The sequence below is a fragment of the Alternaria incomplexa genome, assembly GCF_024043165.1.
Source record: "Alternaria incomplexa strain BMP 0042 chromosome Unknown scaffold_29, whole genome shotgun sequence".
Lineage (NCBI taxonomy): Eukaryota > Fungi > Ascomycota > Dothideomycetes > Pleosporales > Pleosporaceae > Alternaria > Alternaria incomplexa.
In genome coordinates this window covers 1-22,335 of record NW_026249878.1, presented here as the reverse complement: position 1 = coordinate 22,335, position 22,335 = coordinate 1, and the positions used below count along the sequence as shown (strand labels likewise).

At 54.0% G+C, this 22,335-nt stretch overlaps 7 protein-coding genes across 7 annotated transcripts; 5 read left to right on the top strand and 2 right to left on the bottom strand.

Annotated features, from left to right (window-relative positions):
• Positions 1 to 63: 63 nt before the first annotated feature.
• J4E90_010865 (uncharacterized protein) lies at positions 64 to 2,523 on the bottom strand (the record flags this gene model as incomplete). Its single annotated transcript, XM_051440377.1, has 3 exons — positions 64 to 326; positions 796 to 2,440; positions 2,503 to 2,523. The coding sequence occupies 3 exons, from the start codon at positions 2,521 to 2,523 to the stop codon at positions 64 to 66; spliced, it is 1,929 nt and encodes a 642-aa protein (XP_051285731.1).
• A 1,805-nt stretch (positions 2,524 to 4,328) lies between these two features.
• On the bottom strand, positions 4,329 to 5,612 carry J4E90_010864 (uncharacterized protein; the record flags this gene model as incomplete). The annotated part of the gene is made up of 2 exons (XM_051440376.1): positions 4,329 to 4,709; positions 5,175 to 5,612. The coding sequence occupies 2 exons, from the start codon at positions 5,610 to 5,612 to the stop codon at positions 4,329 to 4,331; spliced, it is 819 nt and encodes a 272-aa protein (XP_051285730.1).
• A 1,891-nt stretch (positions 5,613 to 7,503) lies between these two features.
• J4E90_010863 (uncharacterized protein) lies at positions 7,504 to 7,872 on the top strand (the record flags this gene model as incomplete). Its single annotated transcript, XM_051440375.1, has 1 exon — positions 7,504 to 7,872. The coding sequence occupies one exon, from the start codon at positions 7,504 to 7,506 to the stop codon at positions 7,870 to 7,872; it is 369 nt and encodes a 122-aa protein (XP_051285729.1).
• A 1,236-nt stretch (positions 7,873 to 9,108) lies between these two features.
• J4E90_010862 (uncharacterized protein) lies at positions 9,109 to 11,358 on the top strand (the record flags this gene model as incomplete). Its single annotated transcript, XM_051440374.1, has 1 exon — positions 9,109 to 11,358. The coding sequence occupies one exon, from the start codon at positions 9,109 to 9,111 to the stop codon at positions 11,356 to 11,358; it is 2,250 nt and encodes a 749-aa protein (XP_051285728.1).
• A 5,158-nt stretch (positions 11,359 to 16,516) lies between these two features.
• Positions 16,517 to 17,437, top strand: J4E90_010861 (uncharacterized protein; the record flags this gene model as incomplete). Its single annotated transcript, XM_051440373.1, has 1 exon — positions 16,517 to 17,437. The coding sequence occupies one exon, from the start codon at positions 16,517 to 16,519 to the stop codon at positions 17,435 to 17,437; it is 921 nt and encodes a 306-aa protein (XP_051285727.1).
• Positions 17,438 to 18,427: 990 nt separating this feature from the next.
• On the top strand, positions 18,428 to 19,783 carry J4E90_010860 (uncharacterized protein; the record flags this gene model as incomplete). Its single annotated transcript, XM_051440372.1, has 1 exon — positions 18,428 to 19,783. The coding sequence occupies one exon, from the start codon at positions 18,428 to 18,430 to the stop codon at positions 19,781 to 19,783; it is 1,356 nt and encodes a 451-aa protein (XP_051285726.1).
• Positions 19,784 to 20,646: 863 nt separating this feature from the next.
• J4E90_010859 (uncharacterized protein) lies at positions 20,647 to 22,072 on the top strand (the record flags this gene model as incomplete). The annotated part of the gene is made up of 2 exons (XM_051440371.1): positions 20,647 to 21,013; positions 21,063 to 22,072. The coding sequence occupies 2 exons, from the start codon at positions 20,647 to 20,649 to the stop codon at positions 22,070 to 22,072; spliced, it is 1,377 nt and encodes a 458-aa protein (XP_051285725.1).
• Between the last annotated feature and the right edge of the window lie 263 nt (positions 22,073 to 22,335).

Sequence of the window (22,335 nt, the reverse complement as noted above, 5' to 3'; positions counted from 1 at the left end):
CGGGCGTTGGCGCTGGGCTGCTACCTTGCAGAGAATACAGTGGGTCTATCGCAACAGCCTTGTTCATTCTCGAATACGTGACTGAACCAATGTGAACCACTCAGCCAACGACTCCAATAGCGCAAGAATCAACTTATCTCTGCCCATAACCCCGTGTACGTCAGCCTTTCCCACGGACTTCTTCTTCTTCTTCTTCTTCTTCTTCTTCTTCTTCTTCTTCTTCTTCTTCTTCCGCTCCGCTCCCATAGGCCCGCCGGCAGGATTAGTGTAGTTACGTAGCACGACAGGCACGTCGAATCTTCCTAGCACAGCGGGGATGTCGCCCTCTTGCATCGAATGGCACCAAAGCTACACGTCCTGACTTTGTATATGCAAGCTCCCGTCCCGGTACAAAGAACCAGAGGAACGCAAGGAATTGGAGAGAAGGCATTCTGCCTCCACACATTTTAGATTCTTGCTGGTGTGTGATCTTAGACTCTGCATTATAGTCCGCACGCTTTTGCCTCTAGGGCGAAGTCCTAGAGAGGCCTTCTCTGGTCTTCATGTACAGTCTGTGGGTGCTTTGCATGGCATGCACCATCCATGATCAATCTCTTTGCGTTGGAAAACTCTCGTGCGCCGTGAACTTGCATTCGACTCGAGCATCTCCATCGTGAGAGCGCAATGTTGTCAAGAGGCGGATAGTATGACTTGCACCACGTCCCCTCCTCCTCCCCTCCGCCTCCCCCACCCACCCAGGATGATCACCGGCGTCCAAACTGGAAGTTTCCTCGTTCTCTCAACCACAGACCATACCATCCCTCGGCTCCTCAACAACCTCCTCCTTCTCCCCATCCGCCTTCTTATCTCCACCCTCCTCACTGACTACCTTCTCCTCAACCCTCCCCCCAGGCACCAACCCCACACTCTTGACCTCCTCATCCCCCTTCTTCTCCGCCTTCTCCGCCCTCTCCTTCTCCTCCTCCAACCTCTTCCTCTCCTTCTTACTAACAGTCATACTCCCCTTCTCCAACGCCTCCTTCGGCAACGGCCTAACATACGGTTGACACACCCAATACGGCCTCTTGACACGTGCGACGGTTGCGAGGGAGGATTCGTAGGGGTCTAGTTCCTCCCCATTCCCCTCTACTTTCCCCTCTTCCTTCACATCTTGGGCTTCAGTCACAGCGTCGTTAGCATGCTCTTCTTCGTACTTCATAATCCCCTCCTTAACCGCCTCTTCAACAAGCCTCAGCACATTCTCAAACGCCTCAATATCGCCCGTCCGTGACCGTGCAAGCGCATCTCGTACGTTGTGGTGTTGAGAAACCAGTGGACGCAATAGATGAAAGAGATGGGCTTGCATAGCCGTGAGATTGGGGTTACTAGCTTCCTTCTTCTTCGCAGCTTTAGACAACGGTTTTTGTTTCTTCTTTGGCGGACTTTCGCCTTGGTCGGCGGGACGTTTGCCGTTTTCGGCGGCATCCGTGTTGGTGTTGGTGTTGAAATCGGCTGTTTCTTGCGGTTGTTTTGATGAGGCTTCGACGTCGACGTCGGGGTCGCCGGGCATCCAGAGCGGTTTCCGTTGTGGTGGGTCCTGACCGAGCGCGTATTTGTGGATGATGTCCATGTACCGTCTCATGACTGCGTCCATCCTGTACCCACCCTTCCCGTCGCGACCGCGCCAGTACTCTCGTCCTTCCTGGCCGGGTGGCGGTGGTGCGGCGAAGATGGTGGGGTCGTAAAGGTTTCCTTCTGCGCTCATGACGCCGTCTGCGCCTGTGGCTTCTAGACAGGCTGCGATGTCGTCGTGTTGGAGGATGTTGCCGTTGGCGAAGATGACTGTTTCTTTAGGAAGGTTCTCCCGTAGATGGCGGATCATCTTCCAGTCTGCGAGGCCAGTGTTGTGACCTTTTTGTTCTCGACGGCGGCCGTGCACTGTGATGATGCTTGCGCCTGCATCTAGCAGTGTCTTTGCGTATGCGAGAGTTTTCTCTGGTGTCTCGAGGACCCTCATCTTCGCCGTGACTGGGACGTCCAACTCTTCGTGTAGTTTGCGTATCATCCTCGATATCAGATCCCAGTCTTCCTGCAGAAATGCGCCGTATTTCCCCCTCTTTGCGATTCCTTGTGGACATCCCAGATTCAGATCAACCGCATCGCAAAAGGGCGCAACGTGTTTCGCCGCGCGCAGAAAGTCCTCAGGGTCGTTCGAGCAGAATTGTACGGTAAGCGGTCGGTCGAACGCAGGGTTGCCGTCGAGATGTCTTTCCGATTCGGGTAGTTGTGAGAGGTGGTAGTCGTCGCTAGGTGAGGGGATGGTCGATTTGAGGGGCTGGAAGTGCGCATCGCGGTAGTTGCTCTTTTCGCCGAACATCTTCGAGTGGAACATTGGGGTGTATGCTAGGAGGTCTTTTTGCTGAGACTCGGGGAGGAACGAGCGCGAGAGTAGTCGCCATGCCTATAGTCAATGATGTTAGCCATCATCTCTGTGCAGAGTCGTGTAGAGACGAAGAGACATACGAACTCTGACTGTTCGACCATGGGCGCAAGTATCAGCTTTGGACTGCCGATACTCTCATAGAATGCGCGCCCATGTAGTTTCCTCTTCTTCCCGTTTGACTGCGCGGCCCCGTTATTGCTTCCATCTCCTTGCGTAGCCCCATGATTGTGCAACGTCCCCGCCACCTCCCCATTCCCCTGCACCGCTGTCTGAGCCATAGTCGCCATCTGCGCAAAGTATCGATTCAGAGACCCCCTCACTAACCTGGGGGCGACGGCGCCCCCAAAAGCTTGGAGAAGAGAAGGACGTATGGCGACGGACGTCGAACGAAGTGAGGTTGAGCGCAGCGAGATCGGTTGAGCGCAATCGTGCAGGTGTCGAGCCGGCAAGTGAAGCGCGTGCAGCAGTCGCGAACCCGTAAATCCCAGCAGAGTTGAGTAAGACTAGGTCAAGCGCATAAACCAAGATACAAACAAAGCAGTCTCGCGTATCTCACCAGATCCCTCGATGACTCGTGCAGTAAACGTCAGGGTCGTCGTGCTCGTCCAGCAAAAAAACGCCATCAGCACTCCACTGCATCTGACCAATCGGAGTGCGGGGTATCTCCGTATGGTGCCTTTGTGCGAACGAAGCACCAGGAGGAGTTGTGGACTGCGTTTGTGGTATGGAATGTTGTTTCTCTCTTCCTTATTCATGTATACTTGTTCTTGTCTCACTGTCTTCCTTTCTGTGTTTGGAGTTCTTGATGCTGGGGTAGGTCCACGTTGGTGAAGATGTTTCTACGACTCCATCCATGCTCGGAACCTTACAAGGGAGATGCTAACATATAACATATTTGTGAACGTCGTTTATAGTTCTCGATTACTGGGTTCAGTGCCAAACAGTTCCAATGCTATGGTACATTACCCACAAGCGGCATCCACATGCATCAAACACCAGTCCTTAGCCTCGCCCGACCAAACCCTGACCGACATCACGCCATCAGGGTACCACATCACAACACACCCGCCACATGTCCTACATATACAAGCACATGCCCACCGCCTCATCGATACACACACGCACAGGAGGAGATCTAGCCTTGTCTTCTCCCATATATGAACGACTCCAGCACATCACCAGCACACCTGTACACGAAGATTCAGAATATACCAATGTAATTTCATCTCATCTCAACAAACCACAACCACCACAACCACCACACCATCTCCCTCGTATACCATAACCACATGATAAAACACATACAACCCAGCCGAATGAACAATCAACCATCCATCTGCCCAGAGACCTCCAGATCACCACGGTACGCGGTGACATGAGACGGACACACGGCTTCCCGAACGGTCTACGTGCGTCCGTCGCACATCACCGCGTACCGCCATGACCTGGAGTCTCATCGAAAGAAAGACCATCTCCAACAATCATTATTCTGGATATCTTCGTCGGCCGTAAAACGCTGTAACATCTTGTCATCTCCACAAAGGGAGATCCAGACAGAGAGAGAGAGACAAAGGAAGTCTCTAAAGTTGTCGAAGGAAAACGCTGAATCGCAAGGACAAGAGACAAAACACACACAGACCACCCCCGTGATTGATCAAGACGCCATGTTGGAAAAGCAAAGAGAGGACGCCGGTATTATGCAGTTTAGTTGATGCAGATGCAGAAAGCTTCGTGTCGAGGTCGAAGCAAGTGAAAAGGTGGAATGGGACCAGTGCCGTTAAAGACAATACTGGGCCCTCCGGATATCATCAAAAGAGAGTACGCCAGGAGCAGGATGTCCGTCCGTCCAGGTGTCATGAAGATATGAAGGAAGTTGTGTGCGGCGATGACAAGCAAACGCCCATGTTTAGAAAGTGCTCCAGTTCCATGTGCCCTGGAAGCTCTGGGCGAGGCTGCCTACGCGCGTATTCTCAGGACGCTTAGCCGGCGCAGGAGTCTCGATGGACTTTGCAGGAGCGGGACTGCTGTTGCTGCTGTCGGAGCTCTCGCTGTTGGTGCGGCTGGAGCGGAGGTGCTCCCACTCGCGGAAGGAGCTGTGGCAGCGGTCGCAGGCACGGTGCCAGTGGCCTTCTGGGTGGAAGCGGGCGAGCTCGTCGAGACGCACGTTGTTGCGCGAGTGCTGCCAGCAGAAGATGCCGCCGCACTTGCGGCAGTGGTGGCGCCGCTGGAAGAAGCCAAAGGGCTCCTGGCAGCTGGATGCCGAACACACCGATGTGGAACCGTCGGCCTAGGGATGAGTTAGTGTGGATTCTGGACGCAACGGCAACTCTGAATTGTGGACAAGTGGACAAGTGGACAAGTGTCGCTAGCCCGAACAGCCCGGACTTCAGCCCTGCATCGGGTAAAAGCCCAGGTAAAGGTCTAGCGTGGGGGACGACGTGCAGGTCTGGACAGAAGCAGTGAATGCCGACAGGACGATGGAAATTATCCGAAGCCCATGGCGAGGCGACATGCACAACATGATCGACCTTGGCCGCCGAGTTTGCCCCCCAGGCGTCTTGTTGAGCTGAGTTGGAGGGCTCGGCATGTCGGCTCTGCAGACAGCGGGAGGCCAGACCAGCGCACGCTAGGCGGTGGGACCGGACCATGTACGTAAGACGGTCCCCTCGCAGCCCAGGTGAGCACGCGACAGGGAAGCACGGACAGGCTAGCAGCGGCATAGCGGACAAGTAGGAAAGGCGCGAATACATACCTGCCAGTGGTTGCGTGTGATTGGCCCCGCGACGGGCGACAGTGGTTCGGCGTTGTAGAGGCTCTGCATGTCTTCATTGCCAATCTGCGAGACGGGCGTCGCGCTGCCCTCGTTGGCGACCCACCCGTACGTGCCAGCCGACCAGCCCTGGTTCGGGGACGACACGCCGCTGTCGACCTTGGGCGGCGACTTGCTGCTGGGCTTCTCCGTCTTGCGCAGCGCCGCGGGGATGCCGATGGCGGTACGTGGCTGGTAGATGCCCTGATGGCGGGCGAGGGGCAGGTGTGTGGTGCGCGGCGACGTGGGCGAGACGTTGGCGGGCGTGTTGACGCCGGAGTGGGTGGGCGAGTACTGCGAGTGGGTGCTCTTGCGGTAGGCGTGGTGCTGGTAGGGTGCGTGTTGCGGGATCGCAGTCGCGGTCGAGAAGGTCGTGGCCATGGTGACGGAATGAGGTTGAGGTTGGCGAGGAGTCGAGCGAGACGTATAATACGTTGTTGCAGGCGGTGAAGTGCTGCGCTGGTATTGGTGCGCTGGAGTGTCTGATACAGCCCTGGCGGAGCGGGAGGCTATCAGTGGCTCTGCAGTGGTGCGACGGGTGCAGACGACGCTGACAGGCCAACAGGACGTGTGCAGCTCCTTGGGGACGTGTTGGTGGTGAGGGTGCGTGTCAATTGGTAGCTGACGTGCAGGCGATAAGAGACGAGGGCGGTGATACAACAGACGCCGGGGCCAACAGTCGACCGTGGTTTAGCAGGACATGTTGATAGTGAATAGATAGTCGTGGTAGTCGTGGTATATGTGGTCGAGTGAGGCGGATATAGGTGTAGATAAGAAACAGCGGTGTCGCGTGAGTGCGGAGGAGACCTGGGGTGAGGCTCTGGGGACAGGATGAATTAAGTTGTTGCCCGCCAGCTGCTCCAGCGACCTCTTCCCAGCAGCGAACTGACGGATGGGCGGCCATGCCCGATGGGGGATGCCTGCACCCTTGGCGACCGACCGAACGACAGGGTATCATCGGGCTACGACCGGCCATTTGGAAGATTCTAATTGTAACACGGCCGTCGCATCGAGCTCGCTGTCTTCACACTGCCTTCCCACTCTGCTTGAAAAGATTCCAAAACTACAACTCCAAGGCTGACCATAACCTCTATATCTTACGCGAACGCCCCATCCCCCCCTTCCCCAGCGCAACCCTCATTCCTTCACCATGACCGTTGCGCCTCTTCTCAAGGCGGCCAGCCGTTGGGCCCCACTGTGCCCGTTTGGGCGTCTCTTATCTCTAACCAATCACAGCCTCTGCAAAAGAAAAGCAACGCCTCAACCTTCTCCGAGGACGGAACTGCTGCGTCAAGCGTGAACTCATTTCCTGGGGCGCCCGTACAGTGATGACATAGCACTCACCCCATATCTTGATTGCGACACCCTGCACAAACGCAAGAAGAGGCGGTGATGGACGTTGATAGACATGATAGACATGCCTTGACATCACAGCTAAACGACAGGCAAGTATGCCGCGAGAGGCGCCACACACCTACCATCCCGCTCAAGTACGGCCAGCTTGCAACAACTGGCGGGGCATTTGGCCACACTACTGTATTCAATTCAATGCACCTCATCCACTCTGTAGCCACGCGAGCAAGGCGCGCGCGACGCAATTATCCAATATATTATGCTCCACTCCAAGTGGACTTGAGGCTATTCGGCCAGACTTCACGATCTTTGGCTGATGTGGGACCGCTTAATGAAATCGTGCCCGCTTAATGAAATCGTGCCCGCTTAAGGGTAGCGGTAGTGTCTTTGTTCGTATTGGTGTTGTGACCGTGCGTGCATCGTGAAGCAGTGCTGCGTGGCGTTGCAGCGATCCCCGGTTGTGGTTTTGACATCGTACCAAACCTTGCGACTCTGACATCCGAAGACTCCCCACCGTATCCGCAACTTTCCTGAGAGAACCACAAGCAGCCTGAACAGAGTTGCTGGTGACTGAACTCTGATTAGAGTCCTGGTAATGCCGAGTGTAATTGCACGGTACGTCCTCGTCACCTTTACAGTTACGAACGTCCAGGGATGAAGTAGCGAAGATGGATGCATCTTTCCATCAGCTATTCATCACTATTCGTCGTCCCAAGTCTTGCTAAGTCTAGGCATCTCTTGCACCGAAGTAACAGTGACGGTGAAGATGAGTAACATCTTACATGTGATGTTCGGCGGCGTTGTCTGGGTCACTACGTCACAGCCACCCAGCGTCTTACCCATGTCCACCAACCATACAATCTCTAACTTCCCAAAGCTACATCCACCACCCACCATCTCGCATCGCAATACCTTCGCCATGCCCTGCCCAGACATGTCTGGGCAGTATCTTTTGTCTTTGCAAGGGGACGCGCATATAAGCAAACGACTCAAGGCCAAGTACGAGGATGACCTCAAGGCCACAATACAAGAGCTCTCTGAGCTCAATCAAGAGACAATGCATAGCTTCGATATGGAGAAGGGGGACAAGGAGATCATCTGCACGAATAAGATTAACGACCTTACTGCTAAGATCGCTCAGCTGGATGAGCAGCTGGCGAGCCTTGATGAGCAGATTCAGCGTTGGAAAGAAGAAAATCCACCTAGTCGGCAGTTGTCGCAGAGCGAGATGGATGAACAGTATAAACACATAGTGAAGAATCCCGCTTTTTTGGAGAGGATCATGTAGGGGCTGAAGTCAAGATCTTAGTTTATCTAGGTAGTACTGACGTACGCGCCTTAACTAGCGAGCCTACAATACCTTACACCAACGGCCGCTTGCTTTCCAAGAAAGAACTGTTGGGACCGACATCAAGTCTCGAGTGCGAATGCTCCCATCGGACCACCCCCAAACAGGCATTGAACAAGTGTCTTGAAAGACAGCGACCTTGTGGAAACCTCATCTCGCCTAGAAGCAGACGGCTTCCTAGTCGGTCCCCTGCATGTTCCTGAGGCGCACCGACCAGATCCTGCCGGATGGATTCAACCGGATAATTGGATTCGTGGGGACGTTGCGCAATCATCCTTGGTGGGATTTGCCTCGCACGAAGTTCGCTCGAGCTTCTAAGATTGCACGGGTGTCGGTAGTTTCTTTTGACTACACCATGCGCAGGGGGAGTACGCGTAAGAGATGCAAGTTTGGCCGGCCAATGTCTTGAGTTACGAGCCTTATGTTGTGACTTGAGCAAACAAGGCAGTCCAACTGCACAAGGCGCGAAAGCGTAGTTGGAGTACTCCTGCTAGATCCAGAGATAAGCGACTCCCTCCGTTGGAGTCTTGGAGACACCGGCCAGATTCGCCGAGATGAAGAAGCGCCCGTCTCATCCTAGTTCAAAGACCGAGCCGACCCACCCACCATCGTCGGGGATTCCCCTCACTAACACTGCGTCGCCGGCCACTGCAACCTCACGATACCGCCAAAACTTCGGATCACATGGGCACGCTCTTCCAATGCATTGATGAGAGATCCGCAGTCTATAACGCTAAGTTGCGCAACGGCCCACACGCATCGAAGGCTAACATGACTACGACTGAGATCTGCCGGGCAGATCAATGCAAGACATCACAGGATTTAGCCTATCCTGACGTCCTTATAGCCCTCGAAAGACGTCCAATGGCGGCTCCGGCGAATCTGTCCTTCCGACATCCACGAGCAACGGCAGCCTTGGCAACCCTTCGCCGGGACACGTCGATGAACTTTGTTTTCTGAACCGAGGCACGAACCGCCACGGGCTAGCAGACGTCAACAATGGCACGGCATGTGGCGCGGGGGAAGTTGCTTCATCTCTCGCAGTGGACACGGTTGGAAACTAAACAAAACGACGCCTGCGTCCTTAGCATGCCCGACAGCTCCACCTTCAAGACCCTTTGATGGTCCACGCGCGACATCCAGGCTATCCCTGAACACCAAACCATACGTGGCAAAATGTCAACAACACTCCCTTCTGAGCCCGTTTCGCCGAAAGCTACTCCGCTGCCTCCGCTCCCAGCTGAGGATCCGCTCACGCCTCAACAATGGAAGACGCTACTCGCTATCACGGATGCCGTCATCCCAGCAATCAAGCCCATATCCACGGCGAAGACGCAGACTGAACTCGCCGCAACCGACACCGACTACTCGACTGCGGTCAGCAAGCTGAGGGCTCTAGCGCCCGGAAACGACCTTGATGCGGAGACGGCGGTGAAGGAGTATCTCGACGACTATGCGAGTCAGGATCCGGCGTTTCGAGCGGAGCTGCAGCGCGTCTTCGCCATGTACATGCCGCAGAACCAGAGAAAGGACCTGTGCATGGTGTTGAATGTCCTCAACACTCGGGCGGGGTCACTGGCTTTGACGGGTTATCTCACGCCAATCAGCGAGCAACCCGCTCATGTAAGGGAGTCGATTATCCAGGGCTGGGCTACCGCGCGGTTGGGACCGCTTCGCCAACTGCGCCGCTCGTTGGTGATCATCACCAAGCAGGCTTGGATCAAGACGTCGCCTTCGCTGAGACGCGTAATAGGTGCTCCACGTGTGCCTGTTGGTATGAGACCTGGAAAGGGCTTCGACTATGAGTTCATCCAGATACCTCCAGGTGACGAGCCTGAGATTATTGAAACAGATGTGGTGGTTGTGGGTAGTGGGTGTGGTGCTGGCGTGACGGCGAAGAACCTCGCTGAAGCCGGACATCGTGTGTTGATAGTAGAAAAGGCATATCACTGGACTCCAGACCACTTCCCCATGGCCGAACTAGATGGCTGGCACCACCTCTTCATGAGCGGATCATTCCTAACATCCGACGACAGTTCAGTGAGCGTAGTGGCAGGCCAGTCCCTCGGCGGCGGAGGAACAGTAAACTGGTCTGCCTCCCTCCAAACCCAAGGCTACGTCCGCCGCGAATGGGCAGCCCGCGGCCTCCCCTTCTTCACATCCGCCCAATTCCAAGAATCGCTCGATCGCGTCTGCGACCGAATGGGCGTGTCGGACAAAAACATCAAGCAAAACCGCAACAACGAGATCCTGCTCGAAGGCGCCAGGAAACTAGGCTGGAACGCTGCGCCTGTGCCTCAGAATACCGGCGGCCAGCAACACTACTGCGGCTACTGCAACTTCGGCTGCGGCTCCTGCGAAAAGCAAGGCCCAGTCGTATCTTTCCTCCCGGACGCCGCCCGCGCAGGAGCGAAATTCATCGAAGGCTTCCACGCGGAGAAAGTCGTCTTCTCCAACAAAAGTGGCAAGCGCGTTGCAACCGGCGTGCTCGGCACCTGGACCTCGCGCGACGCCCAAGGCGGCGTCTCCAACACCCCCCTAACCACTCGCCGCGTCCTCATCAAAGCAAAGCGCGTCGTCGTCTCAGGCGGAACAATGCAATCCCCGCTCCTCCTCCTCCGCTCCGGCCTCAAAAACCCGCAAATCGGACGAAACCTCTACCTCCACCCCGTCACCTTCCTCGGCGCCTACCACGCCGAAGAGATAAAACCCTGGGAAGGCGGCATTCTCACATCCGTCGTCTCTGAATTCGAAAACATGGACAACGCGGGCCACGGCGTCAAGCTCGAAGCCACGAACATGGTCCCGTCGGCGTGTCTGATGTGGGTGGACTGGAAGTCCGCGATGCAGTATAAGATCGATGCTGCGAAGCTGAAACACATGGTTGGGTATATATCCATTGCGAGAGATAGGGATACAGGGAGGGTTTATCCGGATCCGGTGGATGGACGGTGCAGGTTCTCGTATCAGACGAGTAATTACGATAAGAGACATGTGCTTGAGGGTGTTATTGCGCTGGCGAAGATACAGTATGTGGAGGGTGCGAGTGAGATTTTTACCGTCATACCCAACATGCGGCCGTTTATCCGCGATCCCTCAACCTCAATCTCATCCGGCGACGGCATCAACGACCCTACGTTTGTGGCTTGGCTTGATGAGATAAGGCAGAGGGGTTTGCCTAGCCCGGAGAGTGTGTATGTGTCTGCGCATCAGATGGGGACTTGTCGGATGAGTGCGAAAGAGAGGGATGGGGTTGTTGATCCACAGGGGAGGGTCTGGGGGACGGAGGGGCTTTATGTGGCGGATGCGAGTGTGTTCCCTAGTGCGAGTGGAGTTAATCCCATGGTTACGAATATGGCGATTAGCGATTATATTAGTCGCGGGATTTTGGGGGGGTTGGAGGTTAGGGAGTCGGCGAGGCTGTAGGTGGATTGGGGATGGAGGATATGTGAACATGTTTTTCTTTTAGCTGTTGGGGATAATGATAATGTAGCTCCCCTCGTTCCCTTTCCAATCCGTCCCGTACATGGAGCCGAGCTACCAGTATCAATCTCTCGTTCAATGTCGCTTGCGGAACGCATGGATGCTGCAATGCCAAAGGAGAAGAATCATTTGCGTGGCTGCGGTAGTGGCTGTGATTGTGGCTGTTTCTGGCCTTTAGCACTGTCACGCTCGTGACGTCGTATGGTAACTTGAGCGCCGTCAGCATGATATCTTGCGCAAGATGGAGACGCGCACCTCGATGAATGGTCAGACACCACACAGCATGAACAGTCGCAAAGACAATCATGGAGAGAAGTTGAAGGAGTGCCAAGACGTCTGATCTTGTCCACATAGCTAGGATATTGGCTGCTGTTCCCGTGCGGCGTGGTAAGGGGGTGTGGGGGCGGAAACGATAGGTTGTGATCCTTTGGGGGTCGTTCTGTCCTTTACTACATTGCGGGCTTCTGTCTTCTTATCTACCTTGGTATGAACATGTTTGCCTGGGAAGAAGGCATGAAGGCTGTACGCGGCGACATCGCGAGGTTTAGGGGCTCAATTCCTTTGCGCATCCGTATGTGGTTGCGGAAGGATGAGCATCGTCGCGTCTTGATGGTGCTAGTCTCCTTTGTGTTGCGGAACTGCAGAGTGCTGGTAACGATTTGGCGCTAGTCAGTGCCCGAAACGACGCTAATACTGTTCTGGTTGCGGAAGCATGGCCTGAGCGTGGAGGATGGTGTAGTCTAGTCTGCTTTGGGATGCGGAAGCTGTGACCGACGTCCCTCAGCCTCTGTCACTCAGCCTTGGCCCTTGATGTCTACTTGTCTCTCAACAGCCCTGGTTCTCACCTTGTCAGTTTATAAAACGACGCTTCTGCATTCTATCAACATGTCGCCTCCCGACCCACCACCTGAATCATTTGAGGGCTTTCACACAGTTGCGCACCTCTCTGTCAGCACGATAGCTCATCAGCATTTCGCTCCTCTGCCCTTGGGATCTCCGAAGCTTCTTTCGAAAGAGCCCAGCTTCTATCCGCATCTCATAAAGTAGGCATGCAAGTCAACGTCATGGACGATGGCGAACTTGCAGCCGAACAAGGCGAAGAAGTCATGACTGGACGAAACCATCGACCACCCAATATGTCGCTCTTTACAGTCGCTCAAGAAGATTTTGTATACCCTCTTCCGCACTTGGACGATCCCCGGATGCTTGGTGATCCATCGACGAGCATCGACCTACAGTACATACCTGAGCCACCGTCGTCGATACCATTCCAGTCCAATCAGCTTGTAGCAGAGCCCACAGTACCCATTCAAGCTCAGGAGACACGCCTGCCCGAAGAGGTCCTGCTTCAGCTTGCTGAGGTGGAGTGGCAGCATGAGGCAGCACGCTACCACATTTTGGAAAAGGCGCAAGCAATTCCCACAAATACACACGTAGGAGAGGCCACGGCTGGGTATTCATACGCTGTAACAGATGAGGCCGCAACAGGATTGGCTGGGGTCTACGATACCTCCAGTGTGCCAACGTACACACCTCAGATACCCAATTATGGCTTTATCCCAAGCGATGGTAGCAGTACGTACGGGTTCGACGTCCACTCATGGCCTGGACAACAACTCACACCAACCGTCATCTATCCGAACACCCCTCACGATCATATCCAGGGCTTCGGCCCGCAGGGTAATACATTTTCCGACGCTCAAGACCTCCATTACAATGCTGTAGGTGACGCAGGATATGGCCAGCGACCTCCTATTGATCCGATGGCACTCGCGACATCGCATTACAACACGGGTCCTTCTTTGTTGAGCACATGTAATCTTGGAAGTAATACCTCTTCCCTCATGACGCTTACTCGATATCATCACCCACAATCAAGTCTCCCACTACAAGCTGTTGGACCGGTACCTGTTCCTGCAAATCAACTGCCAGCATACATGGCCAATGACATCGAGCACGGTACGATTGGACATCTCGCTGCAAGCCCCCTTTGGAACGAGGATCTGACTCTACCTGCTGCTCGTTCGTTCACTACAGCAATGCATGAGTTACCGCCGGTCGCAGAGACCAGTTTTGATGCAACGGAAACTCTAGATATGACAGGCGCTACCGGCCTACTCGTCCCTACTAGAGCTATCAGAGGAAAGCCGAAGTACGGCAAGAGGACACAAACCGTGGCGGCTAGCCCGTACCATAGAAAGACGAGACCTGGCCGCGAAATGGAGAATGTCTCTTTCTACAAAGACCCAGAAGCCTATAGCCAGCAACAAAAGGATCAGCCGAAGGTCTATAGCCGGCGTCCAGACAAGAGTAAATCATCTTGCTTTGGATGTCGCTACAGCAAAAGCAAACGCAAGGTATGTAGCTTCTTCACGACGTGACCTTCAATGTCTTGCTGACCCCGTTCGAAGTGCACGATCTTGACCGGAGACGCCTGCCAAGAATGCGAAAAAATCTTGAACAAGCACTATGATCGCACGGTTCTTCCAAAGTTCACGTGTAACGTCCGAATGAAGTTTTCTGAGATGTTGATCTTCACCGATGAACCGCTGGCGGTGCTGCCTAACCTGGAGAGCTTGCTCCGCATTCCATCTGATGCTTCTATTGTGGGGGCATCTCAAAAACACGATCACTTCCCACATCCAACGACCGCAAACTTTACAGACTTATCCTTGGAAGCCAGCCTGGCAGTTGTCCAAAATCTCTTGCGTCGCGTTCGCATTCTCCTAGATCTCATCGAGCCATTACATGTCAGACGGCTCTCCACACCTGAGTCTGGTACCCCGGATCTCTGGAGTTACTCGTTTGTTATGCTCTGGAGTTACTCATTCAGTATGGTCAGATGGAAAAGCGCCATTTGCTTCTTTTGGCCAGATCTGAAAAACGCACTAGACCTTCACGAGAACGTCCATCGTGGACTCCATCAACCTTTCCTCCGAAGGGTGGATAATTATCTATCCTCCGGACATCCTCACTTGGCAGCCTTATTTCTGACTGTATTGTACGAAGGGGTTGCTATAATTGAGCCCACCTCTTCAGTCAACATTCCCATGAAAGAGTTTTTCCTCTTATCTGCAACGCACCATTTGCTGCACTTGTACCGTAGGATAGTCCCTACTTCCCCAGTACGCAAAGGATCGAAGGAGCAAGCCGGATTGGTAAACGCAATGCGGCAGTTCAATTCCTTTCCTAAGACATCCAAACTTATGCCGGCAGCATTTTGGCTTCATTGGGAGAGGCCCTCCGCACTTAGGTTCCTGCGATATCACAGGGCACAATCTTCATCGGCAAGGACATCGAAAAGGACAACAATGTCCGCGACTGAGCCGGCATCTTCCCAGAAATCTTCCAAGCAACTGGCGCACCTCTCTTCGCCTAAAGCATATTTTCCCACCCAGATTCCGGTAATCTTTGACGTAAACACCGAGATGATGGATGTGCTCCACGAGATGGCTCACGACGACAAACTCGGTCCATCTAGATCGTTTCGAGAGACCATGCTTGAGTTCTCGCCCTGGGCCATATCTATTGCACTTAAGGTAGTACTCAACGAGATTGAGATCGAAAGCTGCACAGAATCCCAAAAACCTGATCTACTCTTCGTCCTGACAAACGTTTCGCTCCGGGTATGGGAGTTCTGCGGATAGTTTCGTGCTCAATCTGGTCAAATAGCCCAAGTTGAGATTGTAGACGGCTGCATTGTGCGTCATCAAGATGAAGTGGAAACAAACTTGATCGAGTCGCTCGCTAGCGATGAGATGACTGAGTTCTTAATATGGGGTATGAAATTCAAGAGGCGGCTGAAAAAGGCTGGATCTTAGGCGTCAAAGACGCTTGGATATATTTAGCGGCCCGTTGTAGAGGGAAGAAAGCACAAAGGAAGTACATAATAAAGCATGTGTATAGTCGTGAGCTTGCCTCAACAAGTTGTTGTACACCTTTTCAGCGCTTTCTGATGCATAGTATACCCCTAATACTACTCTTCTATACGTTTCTATGTTAAGAACAAGTTGCGCATAATTTATAAAGCGAAAGCACAATGCGAAGTTCGTCGTACAGGCGATGATGGCGATCAGCTCGACTTGGCGACTTTGCTTTCGTAGGTCTACCAATGTATCTAAGAGCTTAGCTTGCGACTCTCTTACAAGTCCGCTGATGCATAGTTGTCTCGCTTGTCCCGAAAAGATGGATGATACAATAGGAGAGCGATTCAAGAGCAGCGTTCACATCTACATGCGCGCCCTTCAAGGCAAAATTTGACCTCACCGCAGCAGCGCATGAGTCACGATAGCCGCGTTAGTGCTAAAAACGCTCACTCGATTCTAATTGTGGTATACAACCTGCTGGTATTGTGTCAAAAACTTTCTAAAGGGCGTGCATGTATAACTGATCAGTAATCCAAAGGCAGCATGGTATGCATTATTCGAGCCTGGTGGGTTCTATCAGCTTCATTGCGCCTCCTCTTGTCAGCCTTGCGTACGCACACATGGCTATCGCAGTCTGCCACGGATGGAGGGAACGCGCAATACCGGAAAGTCTATCATGCTCTGCCATGGCGAATAGCTCGAGCTGACATGTGAAACAGACGCAGGTAAGGCACCAGACGATCTCAGGGCAGCGATAGTGGCAGCCCGATGTGTAGCGCGCCACGTGATTGGTCGTCGGACGCCATATGCCGTGTAGTCCGTGCGGTCCGGGCAAGGGTTCAAGCTAGTGACATCACTTTCTCAACATCAGTGGGGGATGGCCTCGAGACGTCACTCGCCCGCGCACCTCGACTGCGCGCGATCTCCAGCTGTTCTGCCGCTATGAGTATAGAGCCAGTCTTAGGACCCTGAGCGCTTGAAACTGCGGGTCCCAAAACAACGTGTTGCATGCTACCGTAGAGTTTGTCGGTGTGCCCTCTTTATAGGGCGCATCGCGCCTTCCCAAAGCAGGGTTTGCCTGAATTGCGCCAATTCAAGACGACGACTGCCACGCAATTTCCCTCATCACTGCCACCAAGCGCGCCATTATAGTCCTCTCTTCCCACATCAACCGCACCTTCACCACCACACCGACCTCACCACATGCGCAACTAAACAGCCACTCCATCCCCGCCATGACCAGCGTACTAAAAGGCGGCTTCGGCTCGCCCAACGGTGCGCCATTAATCGCGACCAACTCCGGCACCGAGTTCGTCAACACCGTGTGCCCACTCAAGAGCGCCCTCGATGGCTACGACAGCACGCTCCCCTGCAGCAAGCAGAAGATCCACGTCCCGCAGAACTTCTGCGACGCCATGGCCATCCGCGAGGAGGTCTACGGCGAGCAGGGCGTCCCCCTCGAAGCCGAGTTCGACGAAGACGATGCCCGCAGCTGGCACTGGGTCGCTTATGCTTCCGTCGCCACACACTCAACCCACCCTCCCAAGACACTGCGCCGCTCCGACTCTGGCAACACTCCAGCTGATGACGCCCGCCGCGCCTCAGCCACCGCCACCCGCGTTCCCGTCGCGACCATTCGCCTGATACCCCCACCCCACGGTCCAAACAAGTACGTCGAGGACGACAAGACGGACAAGCATGCCGATGCAGACCCACCCGGTGAGGAGCAGGAGAGTAAGCACCCGCCTGAGCCGTACATCAAGCTCGGCAGGCTCGCGGTCCTAGCGCCCTACCGCAGTCTCGGCCTCGCGAAGCTGCTCATCAACGCCGCCCTCGACTACGCGGGGTCAAATCCTGATCTCATCTACCGACCTCCATCTCCCACCGCCCTGGAGATGGCGCAGATACTCGGCAACAACAAGGAGCGGGAGATTACCTGGCAGGGCTTGGTCATGATACACGCCCAAGCCAATCTGCAGAGTATGTGGGAGAAGCACGGCTTCCACGAGGAGTTGAAGAATGATGACGGCGACGTTGAAATACCAGCAGAACCCCACTGGATCGAAGAAGGCATCGAGCATGTTGGCATGTGGAAGAGGTTGCCGATTGAGAAGAGGAAGAGGTTGTCGCTTTCTTCCCTGGAGTCGGGGTCTTGAAAAGTTTTGGTTTTGTTTCTGGTTTACTTACACATGTTTGATAGGTTCTGGCTCGGAGACGTGCCGAACATCTACGTCAGGCCATGATTCAGGCCATGATGTTTACGCTCATTTTACGAACGGAGGATTCAACATTGCTTATACCCCACACTGCACGATTACGACGATACGGCCGGATTTCAACATTATCTGTTTTTTGCGAATAGAAGAAGATGAAGAGGCAAGGCAAGACATAGAGGCGTCATGGTACATGGCTATAGACTAGTAACGAATCTCTTCCTTCTACTTCTCACATTTCATCCACGTATGCATTCTCAAGAGTCCCGTGTCGTCCTCTCTTGTTCTTCCATCCCATTTCTGTCTTCTAGCAAGCTTTCACGTCTTGGTATTCCTTCACTAGCGCGCATCCGGAGAAGCGAACTCGGGTCCTACGCAGTGCCTGTTGGTATACATATCGGCAACTTTTTGCCGTGCGGGTACTACTCGGCTGGTGACCAAGAGGAAGATGCAGAGGAAGGCGCATCCCACCAGTGTGACCACGCACCGACCACACATTGGCCTCGTCACATTCACAGAACGTGGGCACAGTGATACAAACGACGCACTAATGTAATTCCCGCTGTCAGAAACATTTCACTCAATGCTTCCGCTAGATCTAGTCGCAATTCGATACCTTGCGTACCTCCGGCGGAGGGGAGGCGGTGGCGATCTCTTCCCTTTACTTCTGTGCGTGTGTTTATCCGTCCGCCTGGCGTACACTGCTGGCCTTATTATATCTATGGGACGTAGGCACAGTTGTACAAACGACACAATGAAGGTGGTTCCCACTCTTGAAACCATTCACTCGAAGGTTCCACTAGATCACGTCGCAAACAGCGCAATTCGGTACCTTGCATCCTTCCCGTCTCCTCCCTTTTCTACCACGTCGCAACGGGAACCCGCTGCTCTTCCACTGCTTCACCAATATCACTTCGCACCACACTCGCTTCAATGTCTTCAGATATCCCCACCAAACCCGCCTTCAAGGCCCGTCTCCTCAAGCTCCTCCGCCTATGCACTCGACCCGCCGTCATGCTTCCCTCTCTGGGCATCATCGGTCTCATACTCGTCATCACACTGACTACGCTTTTACCGAAAACTGTCCACTCCATCGATATCCCCGGCGCAGACACCAACCACAACTACCTCGTCGCCGTCTCCCACTTCCCTCTGACAGATTCCACAAAAAAAGATCCGTACCGCCCGGATCAAGACCGCAGAATCATGGTCAGCTTGTACATGCCTGTACCCAGGAAACAGTGTTCTGCGCTGAGCCAGCAGGAGTACATGCCGCCGCAAACCGCGAAGATAGCAAACGAGCAGTTTATTGAAGGAAACGAGCGGGAAGTTGGTGTCTTCGAAACGATGACGTATTCGTCTTGCGTTGGTAGTAGCAGCGGCGGCGACGTCAGCAAAATCCCCGTCGTAGTCCTAGAACCACACGTCGACACGAGCAGGTTGATGTACTCAACAACCGCGCGCTACATCGCGGCTAATGGCGCTGCGGTCGTAGTCATCGACCACCCCGGCGACGCGTCAATCGTCGAGTTCACGTCGTCTCGAACCCGGGATTTGGAAATTGTGTATAACAGTGGGACGGTGCCTTTGTGTAATCTTTCGCCTATTACGGAGTATAATGAAACAGTGAGAACGGCAGTCGCCGCGCGCGTATCTGATATCGCGTTCGCCCTCGGCCAAATAAACAGCACATCCTTGCTAACCCGCCAATTCCCTGCCCTCCACTTCACGGGCTCGCTCAACACAGAGTCTTTCGGTATCATAGGCCATGGTCTGGGAGGCACAGTCGCAACGAGTATCAGTCTCTTTCATACCCTGCTCTCCGGTACAAACTCTACAAACTCTACAAACTCCCCCAGAGCAAGCTTCAGCATCAACCTCTCCGGTACACCCCCCCTCCTCAACTCCTCCACGAACAACAGCCCCCTCTTCTTCTTCGGCCGCGCGGACTTTAGGCGTGAACACGACATCAATTGGCCCGTTACATGGAGTCATCTAACCGGTCCGGCGACGGAGTTTGATCTCGATAACTCTGCTATCTTTGACGCCTCAGATCTACCGTTGGTTGTGGAGTTGGCGCGGGAGGAGGGAGGGAAGACGGGGTTGGTCGGTCGGGGTTTGAGTGGGGGGAATCCGGCAGAAGGGGCGAGAGCGGTGATATGTTTCTTGAAGAACATTGTTAAGGAGATGGTGGGGTTAGAGGGGCAGGGGAGGAATGTTGGGGATTGTATTAGGATGTTTGAGGGGGTTAGACCGTATCCTGGGTATGGGAGGGGGAGGGGGAGATGAGAGGGTAGATGGGTATGGGGGGAGATGGGGGCTAGTTAGGGTTGTAGGGATTGTGGAGGGCTAGGGCTGGGGGTGTAGGGAGAGTGTGGTACAGAATTGGGAGTACACGCTGTTGCGCTCGAGAAAGGCGAGGGAGTATGTGTTCGCGCCAGATAAGACGTCATTTCGCGGCTTTTTGTTTGGGGTAGCAAAGGTGCAGCAAGGGAGCGCAGTCGCTGCGGTTACCTAGGTATTCTTTTGCGGTTAATAACATTGCGATCCTAGGAACTATCGCGCATGTATTAGTAGTCTGTGGCAGCGCGTCTATGGATGAGCCTCTTAGTGGCACATAAATCAAGGCAACAAAAAAACATACAAGAGTCTTCATTCACGCCAGGTGTCTCGCATGCTTGCTTTGTCTTAGCGTAGTCTTCGGATTTGCTGTATGCTCCCTTGTATGAGAAGGACCTCGGGAGATGTAGAGGGTCACTCGTTTTCTCCATGTCGGAAATCTCGGAACGAATCCGCGGCGATGCGAAAATGTTCAAACGCATTGCAAACACCATGCACGGAGATACACAATCGCACATAAAAATAAGCATGGATCTCTGTACTTACGCACGATTATGACAATCCAACTACCGTGTATCGAACTACCGCGTATCGCACCTCGCCGCATACCCCACCTTTGCTGGAGACATCTTACTAAGGATTCGCCAAGAGCGGTTGTAGATCCCTGTCACATTCTCGGACAGCCCACCTAAAGCGCTCCAAAGCATGTCACATATCAGTCATCTCCGCCCTACCCTCTTGCGGCGTATATAGCTCCTCATGTGCGCTCCTCCCAATGTTTGCCCAGGACCTTCGAATCGACACTCCCCATAATGGCGCAAATGGCTAGGATACGGGCGGGTCCGGCCGCGCTGCGACGAGCGGCTGGTGGCAATCAGATGTCACGTCCGCTTTCACGACCGCTTGCACACCCGACCACGCGACTGTCGATAGGCGCATTACGGTCAAGATGCATTGCGACGAATGCTGCGATCCAGGAACCTGATGTGGATTTCCCCGCGGGTGTGCCTCCAGTTTCGGTGCCGGCGTCGTCGAAGGTGGATGAGCGGAGGAAGGCGATTAAGAACGCGAAACCTTTTTCTGATTTCTTGACGGATACGTTCAATCGGCAGCATGACTACCTCCGGATCAGTATTACCGAGCGCTGCAACCTGCGGTGTCTGTACTGCATGCCAGAGGGTGCGCTTCCAATATCCGTACAGCAAAACAATTTGCTAACAAAAAACAGAGGGCATACCGCTATCACCCCCCGCCAACATGCTCACCACGCCCGAGATCTTCTACCTCTCCTCCCTCTTCGTCTCGCAAGGCGTGACCAAGATCCGGCTCACAGGCGGCGAGCCCACGGTCCGCCGCGACATCGTCCCGCTCATGCAGCAAATCGGCAGTCTGCGCCCGCGCGGCCTCCGCGAACTCGCCCTCACAACCAACGGCATCTCGCTGCACCGCAAACTAGATGCCATGGTGGAAGCTGGTCTAACCGGCGTCAACCTCAGTCTCGACACTTTAGACCCGTTCCAGTTCCAGATCATGACCCGCCGGAAAGGCTTCGACGCCGTCATGCGGTCAATTGACCGTATACTCGAAATGAACAAACTCGGCGCGAATGTTAAGCTAAAGGTTAACTGCGTCGTCATGCGCGGTCTCAACGAGCGCGAAATCCTCCCTTTTGTCGAAATGGGCCGCGAGAAAGACATCGAAGTGCGTTTCATCGAGTACATGCCCTTCGGCGGAAATAAATGGAGCGAGAACAAGATGATCAGTTTCCAGGAGATGCTAGACATCATCCGTACGAAATACCCTGGCCTAAGACCCGTCCCTGGACACAAAAACGACACGAGCAAAACATACGAAGTACCTGGCTTCGTGGGCAAAGTCGGCTTTATCACGAGTATGACGAACGATTTCTGCGGGTCCTGTAATAGGCTTCGCATTACGAGTGACGGGAATCTCAAAGTCTGTCTTCATGGTAATGCGGAGGTGAGCTTGAGAGACGTGCTTAGACAGGGTAATAATGGCGAGCCTATTGACCAGGAAGCGTTTGAGCGTATCAGGCAGATCGAGATGGACCGGCACGAGGGCCGGCTGAGCGACGAAACGGTGCTGGGCTGGGGCCAACGCGAGCGCGAACTTCTCGATGTTGTTGGAGCTGCTGTCAAGCGGAAAGCGGAGAAGCACGCTGATTTGGACGACCTTGCCAATATGGAGAATAGGCCTATGATTTTAATTGGTGGGTGAATCTGGATTCTCTTTCACTTTCTTCTTTTCTCTTGACGAACAGACACGACGGTCATGACGGTCGCGACAGTCTTGGTTGGATGTCTCATGATACCACGGCGGTCACTGCATAGCTGGCATTTTGAGCGATCTCGTTTCTCTTGACTGCACTATTGCTTAGACTTGGATATTTGGCCATATACACCAATCAAGGGTGGGTGGGGGAGGCGGAGGGGAGGCGGAGGGGAGGAGGAGGGCAGGAGGTGGGGAGGTCGAGTGGTGTA